This window comes from Eucyclogobius newberryi, unplaced genomic scaffold (assembly GCF_026437365.1).
Source record: "Eucyclogobius newberryi isolate DKJ021-1_F unplaced genomic scaffold, fEucNew1.0.hap1 SCAF_20, whole genome shotgun sequence".
Lineage (NCBI taxonomy): Eukaryota > Metazoa > Chordata > Actinopteri > Gobiiformes > Gobiidae > Eucyclogobius > Eucyclogobius newberryi.
In genome coordinates, this window is record NW_027315835.1 from 18,617,639 (window position 1) to 18,633,493 (window position 15,855).

Consider the following 15,855-nt stretch of genomic DNA (forward strand, 5'->3'; position numbering starts at 1 on the left):
CTGCTTTAGCATTTTTATTTTTAGGTTTAGAATTATAGGCCTGATTGTAAAAAATAAAATACTAAAAATAATTTCTAGAGGAAAATCAGTGCAATGTGTTGTATTTTTAACATTGAAAAAAGGCCTAAAGCAGGTTAAAATCTAAATACCATTATAATTAATGAAGCTGAAATCCACCGGACCCAAAAGTGTATATAGGCCTAGACAAAATAAAACTAATTCAAGTTTAAATCAAGTCTAACCCAGGGCTCAACCAGTTATAAGCAGAGCTCATGGGTGCACGGTGGCCATGATGTGTGAGCATGATGAGAGAGGCCACATACAGTGAAGGCAGAGCCAAAGGACGAGTGGTAGTTTAATAGGGAAAGTTAAATTCTGAAAAAAAAAAAAAAAAAAAGATAATTTTTATTGTTAATTGCATGGCACCTTTGGATAAATTTTGATAATTACCTTACTAGCATGTAAGCATAACATATGTACTTTGACAATAAACATGACAATACGCCAGAAATGTGTTTTAAGGATTTCATTGGCCGTAGGCTTTATTGGACAGAACAGTGTAGCGCGAAATGGGAATGAGACTGTGGAAGGATATGCAGCAAATTGTTGGAGCTGGATTCACACACGACACCGGCCTGCCCACATGGGTTAGGGTTAGGCATGTTTGCTATTCACTCCACCACTGAGCAGCACAGTAACTCAATTTAATATATAATTTAAGATTGATTGATTGATTGATTGATTGATTGATGTCTCAGCCCAAGGTAGACCCTAAAGATTACATACAGAGATTCTACTGTGGCCTCAATTGCATCCAATGCATAGATTGTCAGACTGAAGTCTGCTCAACATTTTTTTGTTCATGTTACTGCTTTTTTCAAGTATCCTTAATTTTTCATTTTCATTTGTCGGCCTATAGGTGCTTGATTAATTCCAATGAAAATGGAAGCATTGATGTGCGTAATTATTTCAACACAATGATTTCAGTTAATTAGTTCATATTCAAATCAAAAGCTTGCAGCTCGGGAACGGACAAAAGGCCTGATAAAAGTGTGCATGCAATAAAACATTAAGACAGTATAAAGATATTTACAAAGATTTTCACTTTTCACATTTTTATTTTCTGTTATCATTCAGTAGTGTTATACTTGTTTCATTTGGTTAATAAAAAAAAATAGTAAGAAAGCATTTTTTCCTATATTTTTTGGCAATAAAATGAATGAAATTAACAGAGAAAAATGTCATGTCCCAATGGAGCATTCTAGGTAAAGCAATAACATATCCTTGGAATAAAAGTTATGTGCAGTGTAGGTGTAATACAGAGAAATAGAAACTTTACAAAAGTGTCAGAAATAACTCTATGGTATTATTCATCTATAAAACCAAATAGTTCATATAAAGTTCTTGGTCTCCTTCTTTTACAGGGAAATACAATTTAAGTAGCTTCAGATCAAGTTGGATCACTAGATTGTTCACACCTACGAACCTGTGCTAAGTGACCACGATGGCGATGACTACGGCATTTATGTTTTTTCTCTATTTGCAATTTCTGCAACTGTTCAAGGTTAGTTTTAATATTTTTCTTTCGTAGTAATACATCATTGAATCCTAACAACCACCATTGTACAAGAACTTACGCAGGATATGAAAGTCAAAGCCGTGCGTGAATACATATTGTTCATTAAAACTGTTTCCTGTGAGTTTAATCAGACTTTGGTATAGACACACTCAAAAATAGCCTCACTCACAGTGTTTATATGTTTTTCTGTAAGTGATACAGATATTACTTTTTCTACTTTTTGTGTGTAATGGAAACTTACTGTTTATGGCTAGTGACTTCCGTATGGTCTTGATACATGGAGTGGATTTCTTATCAGTTGGTTACAAAAAGAGCCCTATGCGGCCAAGTATTTTTATAATCTGCCATTGCTCCCACTCATTTGACTTCAACATATGGTAATGTGACTTTTCTTTTCTCTCCAGTTTGAGGTGGCCAAGGCCACATTCCTACAAGAGACATATCAGAAGTGGCTCCTGTACAAAGATGATTGTGTTAAAATGATTGAGACAGAATTGGTGCCACAAGGTAATATCCTTATATCAGGAAGTGTTACTGTAGGTCAAAAAGTGGAGGCCATCCTCCTGGTCAAATGTAATCTTGGGTTGTAGCTTCCTGTTTATAAGTCACATTTTGACTTTTCACTGTTTTGAATTGTTGATTGCTAACAGTCTTTTTTGTTTTTTTCATCATTCTGAAACCCATGGATTTGTGAGTGGTAATGGTTGCAAATGACCATTCTTCAGGCTTAAACTTGAGCACCATATAGCTGAAGCTGCCATTTCTTAAAGTGAATGTAATAATGAAACAATGATTTTTATAATAACATTTTTTATTTTATTTTTCAATTTATTTATATATTTAAAAAATAAAATCAAACATGAATCAGAGCAACACAAAAATAACAAAAACAGTGAGGTTCAGAGTCAACACAGAATTATACGTCTTCAAATGGTGTAATAATAGAGGCATAAAGAGGCATTAGACTCAAAAAATATGGGGGCCATATTTTGCTCCCGGAGGAGCAGAGCTCATTTTGTCACACCTTCAATTCAATTCAATTAATTTTTGTAATGCCCAAAATCACTACAACGGTTCCCTCGGAGTCAGTAGGGCATGGAATTCTAAACAAGAGGCGTGATTATGCCAAATTATGAGGTGGAGTAAAGCAAACTGAGGGCGTGGTCTGGTGCATTCTGTGAATGGCCAGAATCATAAATGATGAACTTCAAAACTAGTGCGCTGGAATCTCATGTAAACCCACGTAAACAGTGCAGCTCTTAAAGCTCTTTGCTGGACACCTCCACCTCCCGCCTTGGACACTTAGTACTACGGTCTGGACCAGACTGGACCGTACAGACTTTCATGTGGTCAGCTCAGAGAGGAACGTCTAGTTGCGAAACACATTCACATTCACCCAAAACCCTTCCCAGTCTGAGTAAAACTGGTCCACTTTTTCTAATTGGTCAGATGTGCAGGAAGCAGGTAAACCAGATCCCACACACTGATTGTGGAGAGAGCAGACTGCCGTTGTGTCCTTGGGCAAGACACTTAACCCAACTTGCCCCCAGTGTCTGCGTATATCTGGGGTGTGAATGTGTGTGTGAATGGGTGACTGGTTCCTTGATGTAAAGCGCTTTGAGTACCTTGACGGTAGAAAAGCGCTATATAAATGTGACCATTTACCATTCTGTATTTAAAGCTTCAAAATGCTTCATGTTTTATTACAATCACATATTCACAGGGAAACAAGCCAAACGAGGAACTGAATTTAGACTCGCAAAATGCAATGATACAGGGGGAGCGTGAACATGCATTATCAGTTTTGAAAGTATTTCATAACAACAGCAAAACAATCAAAGCATCCAGTGTATAATAAGTGGCTGTGACATGGTTATTTAATAGTGCAGCATATGGACAGAATAAATACTGCATTCTATTCATATACTAAAGGTGGCTATGGCTATGATTATGGTGGAATGTGGATAGAAAATTGACAGGTAAAGTGATTTCAGTAAGGATGCAACGGAGAAAATAATCTATATCTCTCAATAGAAGATACTTTCAAGAGTGACCATGCCCCTCTAAATTGATTTTTCTTAATGGCATCATAAAACAGTATTTCCCCCTCAAATAAACCGCCAATCCCCCTCTCCATAACCATTGATCCCAGTGTAATTTTGATTGGATTATGCCACAAAGAAGCATTTGAACATCTCCAGCCATATAAAATTGAAATTGGCTATTTATTCTATTTTTTATGTGTCAAACCATCAATGGGTGTGAAAACAGAAGTCAAATCCACATTTTTTTCCTGCCCAGTGTTAGGTTAGTCTGGACACTTCAAATGAGATGCTGTAATGTTCTAGTAGATAAAGTCCCCTTACTTCTTTTGGTTCGAGCCTAAGAAATTATTGTATCATATTATATACCATAATGTACAGAAACTTGAAATTGGCCAGTGTGGCATAAATAGTATTTTCAGCCTTTTTTGTTAATAGGAAAAATTTCACATTATAAGCAGAACATTTTCAATGACTTTATGTTCTCATTTTAACTACTTTATTTTCTCATATAATACATTCATTGTTGTTTACAGAGGAGTCGTGACATGCTCTGGATGTGTGCTCCTGTTTTGGGGTGCATTAGCACAAGGACTAAAAGATAGACCTGGAGCTTATTACAATAGACCTGGAGTTTATTACAGTAGACCTTTGCTCACAAGTTGAGTGTGCGTGTCACTAAACACAGGCAGAATGAAAAGTGCCCTTTTCAATAATGGATATGAGCAAAATGTAGTAAAGTCATTCATACAAGAAAATGTAAATGTAATACTTTCTCACATTAACGGAAAAGCCACACTGCAATTCTACATTTCCATAATAATGAGATCTGCCTTTGGAAGGCTCATTCTTCTATAATTAGTTAAGAGGTGAGGCTACAACCCTATTGTATTTACTTATGCAAATATAGGCCCACTTTATATTTGTTTCCACCATAAGGTCTATTTCATACCTTTCTCCAACCACCTAAAGTTGAATACATATAAGCTACATTTAAGCTTTTAACCGTGAAATAAAATAGAACGCATTTAAGGCCGAAAAAAATACTTTCACTTTTTGCAGCACTACAACTAAATTAGAAACTCTGCGTAGGTAATCATACATTTAAATAAACATACACTTATGTCTCTAAAAGAGCTTTTAATATATCTTCAGTTGCTTGGAATAGACAATAATTTTTTTGAAGTAAACATTACATCTGTTTTTGTTGCGGTTTCATTTTCCTTTCAAGGTGGCTTGTTCTGTAACAGGACGTTTGACCGGTATGCCTGCTGGCCAGACACACCCGCCGATAGCATGGTCAACATCTCCTGTCCATTCTACCTGCCCTGGTTTGACAAAGGTACCCAATTTGACACCTGTGTTACAAGCTGGCAGAATACTTAAAGCTTTTGATCAATGTGTTAGCGTTAGTTGTGCAGTTTTGACTGTTGTTTTCAGCTCATTTGTTGTCGCTGACACATTCAAACTTTAATTTCATTGGATGTCTTTTTCAGTTTTTTTTATTACCCATGAGAGGTGTCTCTTATAGGATATTTTCTGGGGGCAACAACGAAAGGTAAAGTATGCCCCAGTGCAAGATGGTTTTGTCGACAGCTCCAAGGTGTCAGTAAAACAATAGATAGCTTAATTAGTATGTATGAAAATGATGCCTGAATCCCTCTTGCCATATTTATTCATGCAAAATACAGTCATTCCCATAGTTGAGCAGGTCTGTTCTTTTCCAAAAAATTTCCTTTATGAAATTTTCCAAGCTCAATGGCCAAGATGTAAAGTGTATTTAAATAGCCTTTATGCTTTCAGCCATTTTGGAAACATCCACATCCAGACGTATGATTTTGGCTTCAATCTTGCATCTGTTAAAATGATGTCTTTGTCCCTCACAGTTTCCCAGGGTGTTGTGCGTAGAAGCTGTGGCCCTACTGGCATCTGGGACGAAGATGATAATGGGCAGGTGTGGAGGGACAAAAGCCAGTGTGAGGATGAACTAGAGGTTACTGCTCAAGAGGTAAGGCCAAAAACAAACAGTATCTACAGCTGAGAACACGAATGATTCGAATCTTTGACCCTCCTGAGTGAATCACACAACAGAAGCCAAAAATTCAGAGTCTTACTCCAAAGAGTTTAAGAACAGCTTCATTTTGAATTGATACATTTTGGTGTTTTGGGAAAATCAGAATGTTTAGGTTAACAGCTGTTGCTTTTCTATTGCAGTTATGGTTAAAACAACTCATGGTGAGCTTTAGGATGCTGTATACAATTGGATATTCATTATCACTTTCAACATTAACTATGGCACTTATTATCCTTCTGAGCTTTAGGTAAGGTAGAATATTTGTCATGCAGGACATTTAATTTGTTTGGGGAAAGTAATAATATTATTTGTTGTTGCTGATAGAAAACTACATTGCACAAGAAACTACATCCATGCCAACTTCTTCTTGTCCTTCATCCTGAGAGCTGTGTCAGTCATCGTAAAAGACACGATGTTGGAGAGGCATTGGGGACGAGAAATCGTGAAGCACTCAGACGTTAGTGACATGTTGAGTCATCAGGTAAGAGATGGAGAAACCAAGACGGCAAGTTGAGGAAAGGGACCTGTGTGATATAATTTTAGAAACGGGCAAAAGATTAAGTTGTAAACACAAAATCAGAACATGTACACACACATAGCATGAGCCGCTTTTATCTAAAAATACATTATTAACAACTAACAACTTTATGGCAAATGTATTTTGTTGATTTTACATTTCACCTAGAACTGAACAATGCATTTAAATTAATATCAATTCAAATTGTTCTCTGGTGGAGGAAAATAGGTTGACGCAAGACAATGGATGTACTTTGCAGGGTGAGATGGGTTAGTAATTAACTCTGATTACACAAGACAGCAAGATGTATTGTTGGTAGAGACACGGGGCTCCGCTGCGCTGAATAATTATACCAGGACCGGTGTGAGTCCGCTGCGCTGGAGGACGCACCGGTTCATTCAACTTCCTGGTATAATTATTACAACCAGTAATATGCATAGAGTTAGCAGTCTCGTGGTGAACAACAACAATACGCCATCATGCACACGACGTCAGTCAGACAGCCGCATACGGCGACTACAAAAGCACAGATCACTGCCTTGATATGAAAATATCTTGCAACTTACTTTTTCGCATATCCAAGTCAATACTCCGCGAGATTTTGGAAATTGTCTTCTGTGAAATGTCGGTAGCATAGCACTGGACCAGACATCGCCGCTGGGATTCCAAAAACATTCTCTTAGTCGTGTCCAAAGACGTGCTCTACTCTTCCGTTTGGGCCACTCAAAGAGCCCGCTTCCCTCTTGAGTGCAGTGCTTCACATCTCAGCGTTATTGCAAGATTTGTTGTGTAAAACGTAAAATTCTGCTCGGTTTATCACATGTCCGACCAGAACAATGAGGGTCCGGCTACAGCATGTTACTGGTCTGACCTCACTGATTTTGCGACAGCGGTTAAAGCATTCGGTTACCAAGGCGTTAGCTATGGCGCGTTCTCGGGTTTGGCCGAATTAACTCGTAATTATTTTGGTCAAAACTAACCGTCCAGACTTCGTTGAGAAAAAATGAAAGCTGTATTCTACTTATTAACAGACGTTGCAGCCCATCTTTAATAAAACATGAACTTATTTTTATTTTTTTTACTAAAGCAATTTCCTTTTCATCTCTCTAGGCTGCTATTGGCTGCAGGATAGCCCAGGTCATGATGCAGTACTGCGTGTTAGCCAATCACCACTGGTGCTTTGGTGAAGCACTTTATTTATACTATGTCCTCATTGCATCAGTATTTATTGATAACAATAAATTATTACCTTACATCTGTGTCGGTTGGGGTAAGTATAAGCCCTTATAATACGCTTTTTAACTTAGCAAAAACTTTAAGTTAGATGTTCATTAGGCTTATTTTTACCTGACATGGTGTACTGTATGTCTATAAATGGCGATGCATCAATTGTTGTTGTTGTTTGTCTTAGGAATGCCAGTGCTATTTGTGGTTCCCTGGGTTGTGATGAAGTTATTAAAAGAAAACAAGGAGTAAGACAGTCACATTATATTGAATACAATCATCTGACAAAAAAGGCTAAGTTAACATACATGTTTCCTGTTCAGATGTTGGGCATTTAATGAAAATATGAACTATTGGTGGATAATTCGATGTCCTATTCTTTTTGCCTCACTGGTAAGAATAAAACATTTTGCACATAGAATGATGCAAGCATTTTTTGTTTTAACAGAGTTCATCATCCTTTTGCTTTTATTGAAATTTTGCATAATATTGATTGTCTTAAACAGTTGAAATTTTTCACGCAGTTTTTTTTTCCTTCAATGTACGTCTAAATGTTAACGTCCTTTTTTTGAACACCAACAGATTAACTTCATGATTTTTCTGAGAGTCATCAAGGTGATTTTGTCAAAGCTAAGAGCCAGCAGCAATCAGAGAGGTTATCCTGATTACAAGCTGAGGTGGGTTAGTCTGAACTAGATGACTCAGTATTTTAAATGTTCTTGCTGGTTGATTATTTTGCATAATATGTTTTTCCTGTCAGGCTAGCCAAAGCTACTCTTACCCTGATCCCGCTGTTTGGTATCCACGAGCTTATATTCATCTTTGCAACAGATGAGCAGACAACAGGCTTGCTGCGCTACATTAAAGTCTTCTTCACACTTTTTCTCAATTCATTTCAGGTAAGACTTAATAGACAAATCTACAATAGACAAGTAGACAAATTGTTCGACACAAAAAAACAGAGCACTTAATAACTCTCTTGTGTGTATTGGCAGGGATTCATTGTGGCTGTACTGTATTGTTATGCTAATAAAGAGGTTTGTTACTAGCACACAATTAGGTATTTTACACACATGTAGTTTGGAGAAGTAGCAATAGTATACATTTTGGCTAGCAATTTAAAAGTGGTAATACTTTTAGTAGAATAATGTCTTACTATGATAGGCTATAACTTGTTTTAAAAGCCGCAAAGCAATAGTGTATTGCAATACCATTGTGAGAAGGGGGACTTACTTCATATAGGTAAATAACATTTCCTTTGAAATTCTGTTCTTCATTTTAGTAATACTATTTTTAATGACTTTATACCATTTACCCTCTCACAAATTCCATGTAGGCCTACAGAATTTATCCTTTTGTTCTTGGATCGAATAAAGATCAGGTTGTATTTACATTAAAACAGTGGAAATGTTGTTCAGATGTTTGCAACTTCAAACACCCATCCGTCCCGAAAATACCTTCAATGGTAAAAACATGGGAACATAGTTATCCTTGTGTGCTATTTGTCAACACTTGTAGTTTAAAGTTAAAAGCTTTGTGAGCGTTAATACAGAAAATTGCTTTTAAAATCAGTTAATTTGTAATCCCTCATTTGTCCTGGAGTAATCCATCGTAAAAGAATTTTCAAAGGTAGTCATCTGGACAATGCATTTTGACTTCCATCCGAAAGTCATTTTCATTCTTCAGTCAGATTGATATGGACTTTGATACGGAAGTGAAACATCTTGATTTCCAAAGCGTTGTCCATTTGACTAAACTTCTTCTACAATCAAATTGAGAAGCATTTTTTCTTTCAAAAATACTTTTTTGGCCCATAGGCTTTAGACAGTGTAGTGTGAAATGTGGGCGGGATCAGGGAGGACATTCAGCAAATTGTCAGAGCTAAGAATCAATCTCTCAATGCTGAGGCCGACCACACTGTGCCTGTGCTGCTTCTTATACCACACAATTACTGGAAAATATGAGTAACCTTTTTATAACCATGTTTGTGACCTTAAATTGCAACACATTTTTAAAATTACTTACTTCTCCTTTCTACACAGGTTAGAAGTGAATTGAAGAGAAAATCACACAATTGGAGGACAGAGGCTGTATTGATGTGCTGCGGACAGTGACTAGCAGTGGCTGACTCTCGAGTAGAAACACTCTCTATTGCCACGGTCCCTGAAGGCAACAGGTTCTCACTACATGAAGGGTCATATAGCACTCCGGATAGTTCACAGACATTCAGGTGTCAGAGTCAGCCACTCACCCCACAACCACAAGCTTCTCTGCAAAACGGTGCTTCTGCCTCCCAAAAAAAAGATATTATGGACCCCAATTTTGAACTAAATAATATTAGGCAGCAGCCAGTGGCAATGCAGGTTTCCTTTCTCATACATCTCCAGGACCCTGTGGAGTTACTGCCACATGCTGTAAATACAGACATTTAGTGACATACTTTAATTTATTACATATTTAAAGATGCAGCATATCATTTCTTGTTGAGGGTCTGCTGTTTGTCTCAGTTGAAATGTTATTGCTTTGCCTTGACTGTTCCAACTTAGAGCATTAAACTTAGCTCAATATATTGGGATAACTCAACATGCAAACATGCTTTCTTGTGAGTGTTGTTGTTTTTGTTGTTGTTGTTGTCTTTGTTGTTGATGATGTTGATGTTTTACTTTTAATGGCGATTGGCAGCCAACTGCAAAGGTGCATTTACCGCCATCTTCTTTTGACTTTAGACTTTATTCAATAGAATGTATTCTTTTCCTTTATGTCACCTTGTGTTCTCTCTGGGTTGTGCATGTGTTGCAAAATTGGCAACTCTAAATTGGCCCTAGAGAGTGAACGTTTGTCTGTGTGTCTATGTCACTCGCCCTAAGGCTAGAAAATTAATGAGTGAATTAATTAATCCAACCAATTTTTTGTGTAGAGAGCGTGTGTTTGGTAGCCATTCCCAACACGTTTTGACAATGTGGGAGGGACTGGCTGGTCAGGTAATGTGTCTGGTGTTGTACAGCACATTCCTGTGGCAGCTATGAATTGTTGGAGCCCATGTTCAGAAAATGTTCAGTAAATGTGTTCTTTAAAGATCTGCTTTTGAAAACCTGGCGTTTGTCGTGCTCAGCTGTACGGACGGTAAATACAAGCCTATTCATGTGGTTATTTTCACGGTTGACCTGATACATTGTGCTTTCCTGTAGAAAAACACAGGGCCAGCGCGGACCGATAATATAATAGATCCATGGCGCGGACACGTTCTGTTGGAGCTGCCGGTGTGGTCGTCCTCACGTTGACGTGCGGCTGTGGTTGCGCGAGCTTCATGTGAACGCTGTGACGTGCAGTGTGTTTAGGGCAGTTTTTTCGGAAGCTCATTGTATTCATAAAAAAAATAAAAATATCTTGTAATTACAAGATAATTATCTCGTAATTACGTATTGTATTCGTAATTTAAAAAAATATATATATAAAATTAAAATAAAAAAAAATGTTATCTCTTATCTCTTAGATAAAAAAGTTATATTATATAAAAATTATACATATTGTGTTGCACATTGGTCAGACAGCGTACAAGCACTATGACAGAGTTAAGATAAGATAACTTTTATTTGTCCCAAAATGGGGAAATTCCAATGTTGCAACACAGATTAGGTCCAGAAACAGATTAGGCACAGAATTATGATCATAAAAAACTCGTATAAAAAAAACTATTATACGCTTAATAAAAATAACACTCTTATTTACAGCTGTTATATGGACAGAAAATATTGCACCGGGATGATTGACATCATGTCACAGTATTGCACATGATTATGACAGTATACAAGAGTTTTTTTTTTTATAAGAGTTATTTTTATTATTATACTTCTGAGCCTAATCTGTTTATGAACTTAATCTGTGTTGCAACATTGGAATTTCCCCATTGTGGGACAAATAAAGGTTATCTTAACTCCGTGATAGTGCTTGTACGCCGTCTGACCAATATGCAACCTAGAAGTGACACAATATATATAATTTTGTTCTACTTTTATTATCTCGTAATTTATCTCATAATTATAAGATTATTATTTTTTGTATTTTTTTGTGTGATATACATTTATTTTATGAATATATATCATTTTATGAATACAATGTAAGTTTTATATTTTATAAAAATCTTGGCTAAATCTTGGCATATAATTAAATTAATGCCCTTTACATATAATAGAACATTGACCCTAAAAATGCATAAAGTCTAATAATCAAAGTTGCATGTACATAGTGAATTCAGCACACTTCCCAGAGCCAGGTCATTTTGGGATGAACTACATTACCCAGAAACCCTTGCGAAGGAACTTCCCCAAACAGAGCGGCGGCAGAAGCGGGAAGGAGGATTTACTTTTCATCTACTCCTGGATGGGTTTTGTTTGATGCCATTTGGAATTGAATTGGATATTTAAATGTCAAAGTACCGTTATTCAAATATGCATCAGATATGCATATAAGGCAATACATCTGAAAAAGTTGGATACTTTGTAAGAGCTCTTCGTATGCTAGCTAACATCAGGGTTTGTATCAGTCTGACTGGAACATCAACAGGTGGACAATAATTCAGCGTCTGCTCACAATGGCGTCCAAAGGTAATGTTTCTGTGACAATAAGAGTTTCAGCCGAGATGAACGCTGTATATAATTGTTTATCCTCTTCCAAACTGAATCTCTTGCAGATTGGCAGCATCCTTATGTCAACATTTTTAAACATTTTAAAATTGAAGAGTGGAAAAAAACGAAAAAAGAGGGTGAAGTTTCTGTTTCCATGGTATATTGCACAAAACTGTTGTTAAATGCATACTGTCAATTGAGTCATTTTGTGAGTAGATTTTTCTCTCATCTCAGGATAAAACCTTGAGATGTCCAGTGTTCAGAGTCAAGGGTCCTATTCCTGCCAACAGCTACATCCTTTTGCACAAAAGCAGCAGCCAGAGCCTTGGTTTGACTGGAAAGTACTTCTACCTGCTTTTCCGACCAACCCCCTCCAAATATTTTGTGGTCCACATAGATGTTGCTGCAGAGGTACTTTTTCCTATATACTCCACTTTGTCTTCTTTGTGATACATCTATACATATTTTGTTCTTTTTATGCATGTTATCCTTATAATGAACAGGTGTCAGTTAGGCTAGTTGCTATGTCTGTCTGAGTCTGCTGTATTTCCTTAACTCTTTGGCAGCATCAGTACAAACAATGTTACTAAAAGAACAAATCTGGAAAAGTCCAAATTGTGATGTTTTGAAGTGTATATCTCTGCTTGTAGGAGGGACAAGTGGTGCGTATCTCATTTTCAAACATGTTTAAAGAGTTCAAGTCAACATCTACATGGCTCCAGTTTCCATTCCTTTGTGGAGCAGCAAAGGATTCAGTTTATGAAAATACTGCCAAGGCCACTAGAAATGGTAATTGCCCATTTATTATTACCATGTGAAGTGTCTTTGATTTGCTTTTTTCTTTATTTTTTTCTAGGATTGATAGGTCCAGCCCCATCCACGGTGCGTTGGACATGTCTCATGCTGGATCTCCAGTCCATACTTTCGACGTACCTAAACCGCTGCTACAACCACCTCAAGACCATTAAACTTTGTGCAAACATGGCAGTGAAAAACATGTTCACCAGTGACCTCCTGTTAAATCCTGGTAATATTCTATGTTCACAATGGACTACAAGTTTTGTATATCTCGCGTGCCCAGGCGTGTTGTGCAGTTGTATGGATGTCTAGATCATTCGGTTAATCGATAATCATGATATTCATGTCTATATAATAACTATATAATATAATATAATGTATATTTATACAATTCAATCTATAGTCCAACAATGCATTTCAATGTAGATGACCTTTTATCTGACTGTTTTCTTTATTTAGTCATTCAGAATGATACTTTGTATGAATTTGTCTGTTAACCGTAGGAATGAAAGAAAATGAAAGATTTAATCGCTAAATCGTGGTGTTTTTTTCTCACTATAATCATAACACTATGCAGTTATAATGATGCTCGACTCCTTTCTTTTTGAAGGTGTGTCTTTCAGTGAAGCAAGGCTCATGGGGTTATCCTCCTCTCGGGGCACAGGTCCTGTTCCCAGGGACATGGCATTTCCTGTGCCCAGCGGAAGTTCTTGGCATGACCTTTACGACTACATTAGGTACCTGTTGGGAGTAGCTCTCATCAATATCTTTCTGCTATAGGCTAAAGAATAAGTTGTAAGGTAAAATAAGCTGCATGGCTGCCATTAAATGGAATATTTTTGTTTTAATAGGTTCCCATCAGAAGGCACAAAGTTACCATTTGACTCTATTCAAAAATACCACCAAAGGCCACAGGCTTGTAAGTAACTGTACTGTTCAACAAGAGTAAAACATGTACAATAGTGCCAATTAAGTCAATTCATTGCATTGTACTTCATGGCATTGGGTAAGCGGTTTCATAAAAAAAAAAAAAGTTAGACATTTTTCCATATTACACCTTTTTGTGCACACTGTAGCCTTGGTAGAATAGCTCAATTGTTGATCTGTAAGCCTCTGAGACTGAATTGAACAGCCTTCAATGCTGTAAACCTTTTCTCTCTCGCTGAGGTATGTTTTATACTGCGAATGAAAAATGGGTGCTTCACAAGTAGATGGTTGGTGTATATATATATATATATTTATATATATATAATATATATATATATTATATATAATATATATTATATATAATATATATATTATATATAATATATATATATTATATATATATATAATATATATTATATATAATATATATATATATTATATATAATATATTATATATTATATATAATATATATATATAGGTTGAAAGTAGCCTTTTTTTTTGTAAAAAAAAAAAAAAAAGACTAGAATTGTATCTTGGAGTCCTTTTTCAGATTTTAAAGCGAATCTCCGTGCTTGTTGCTCATGAATTTCTTGTTGATGTTTCCAATAGCGTTCACTAGAGTCTGTTTTCCATCTTCTCTGGGACATGTCGGTGGTGTCAGATATGTTGTTGAAACTGTAAAAAATTATCTTAAAATCCTTGGTTTACTTAAAGTCACAACCAAAAAAGAAGCTGGAGCAAGCAGGAAAGTGTCTGCACTCTTCGGAAGCAGCATATACTGTATTTGTGGATATAATAAATTCATAGTTTATAAATATAAATGTTATTTCTGCATTATTTAATGAAATGGCCTGTGCACTATTTTTATGTATTTGCAGGGACAACTTCAAACCCAAAATATCCTATAAAAGAGAGACGTCACTGTGCTTCCCTCAGCAAACCAGTTCAAGATTGTGTTTCTCTTATCCAAGAGATTACCTCCCCCAAACCAGTAAGTCCTTCACCCATTTTAAAATTACATTATAACTGTTGAAACGGATCATTCTTTTATTTTGAGGTCAGTTATTTTGCCTCTCGCTTTTAAACATACCTGAATGTCACTTAAGATACTCCACCCTTCATATTCCTTGTGCTTTAAATATTCCTCTCTGACATTTCAAAGCTTGTTGTGATCTCTTCTCACCTGGAGGAGAATAATCTCCCTCACAGTCATGACCTGCATCAAGAGGAGATGGAATGCCCCAGTTCATGCCACATCATGTCAAATCCATCTGGTAACACTGGGGATGGGGTCCATATATTTGTGCCCTCTGACAGCCTCAGAAAGCATAGTGAGGAGAGTGAAGAGGAGGTAAATCTACACTATTCTGAGAATTTTAAATGCTATACATTTTAGAATATGATTTAAAGGTGCAATGGACGATTTTTTAGCCTAAATCTGGGTCTCATTTCCTCGTGGCGTGGACTGCCGATTAGTCCTGCCACGTATCAATCATAGAACGCACCTACTGCACAGCTGCAGCCTCGTCGGCTCGTCCCCAGGAGAGCCGCACGTTTCCCTGTGTCTAAGCGCATGGATCTATCATAATATATTTCCCTCAGTGTACGGGACAAAATTAAGACAGAGAAAGACAGTTTGAGCTGGCTCAGAAGAGACGGAAATCTACAGGACACGAGAGATGCGATCCGTCGCGCTAATAAACAAACGCACGTGTTAGCAGCAAGGCTTTTTTGTGCGTTCGCACGGCATGTGCACTTCTGCTTGAGTTCTCAAATCGGCGAAAAATCGTCCATTACGCCTTTAAATGACTGCTATCATGTCAGTTCTAAATTCAAATGCATGGGTCACTCACTGTAATTTGGGGTGCTTAACCCCAATCGATATTTTGAATCACTCCATCCTTTTACATAGATGATTTTGTGGTGGTTAAAATGAATCATATTACATCACATGCTTTAAAATACATGCTTTCTTATAGATTTACACTATTAACCCACAATTACCAAAAGAAGGAAAAAAGCTTGAGGCAAATTAAAAGTAAAATCAAATCAAATGTGGCCTTAGTTA

General features: G+C 36.8%; 2 protein-coding genes across 2 annotated transcripts in view; both read left to right on the plus strand.

The window, feature by feature from the left end:
• The first annotated feature begins 569 nt into the window (after positions 1 to 569).
• Positions 570 to 9,868, plus strand: LOC140368767 (glucagon receptor-like). Its single transcript, XM_072455827.1, has 13 exons — positions 570 to 647; positions 1,984 to 2,086; positions 4,853 to 4,963; positions 5,508 to 5,629; positions 5,836 to 5,942; positions 6,020 to 6,176; positions 7,323 to 7,482; positions 7,624 to 7,684; positions 7,760 to 7,829; positions 8,019 to 8,113; positions 8,197 to 8,335; positions 8,432 to 8,473; positions 9,479 to 9,868. The coding sequence occupies exons 1-13, from the start codon at positions 570 to 572 to the stop codon at positions 9,548 to 9,550; spliced, it is 1,317 nt and encodes a 438-aa protein (XP_072311928.1). The 3' UTR covers positions 9,551 to 9,868.
• A 1,946-nt stretch (positions 9,869 to 11,814) lies between these two features.
• wdr90 (WD repeat domain 90) overlaps positions 11,815 to 15,855 on the plus strand; it is a 23,413-nt gene continuing 19,372 nt past the window's right edge. Inside the window, exons 1-10 of the mRNA XM_072456086.1 lie at positions 11,815 to 12,040; positions 12,127 to 12,218; positions 12,296 to 12,472; positions 12,712 to 12,850; positions 12,918 to 13,088; positions 13,470 to 13,596; positions 13,711 to 13,778; positions 14,666 to 14,778; positions 14,950 to 15,138; positions 15,767 to 15,814. Of these exons, the coding sequence (XP_072312187.1) occupies positions 12,028 to 12,040; positions 12,127 to 12,218; positions 12,296 to 12,472; positions 12,712 to 12,850; positions 12,918 to 13,088; positions 13,470 to 13,596; positions 13,711 to 13,778; positions 14,666 to 14,778; positions 14,950 to 15,138; positions 15,767 to 15,814 (1,137 nt within the window). The 5' untranslated portion in view covers positions 11,815 to 12,027. The remainder of the gene's footprint in view (positions 12,041 to 12,126; positions 12,219 to 12,295; positions 12,473 to 12,711; positions 12,851 to 12,917; positions 13,089 to 13,469; positions 13,597 to 13,710; positions 13,779 to 14,665; positions 14,779 to 14,949; positions 15,139 to 15,766; positions 15,815 to 15,855) is intronic.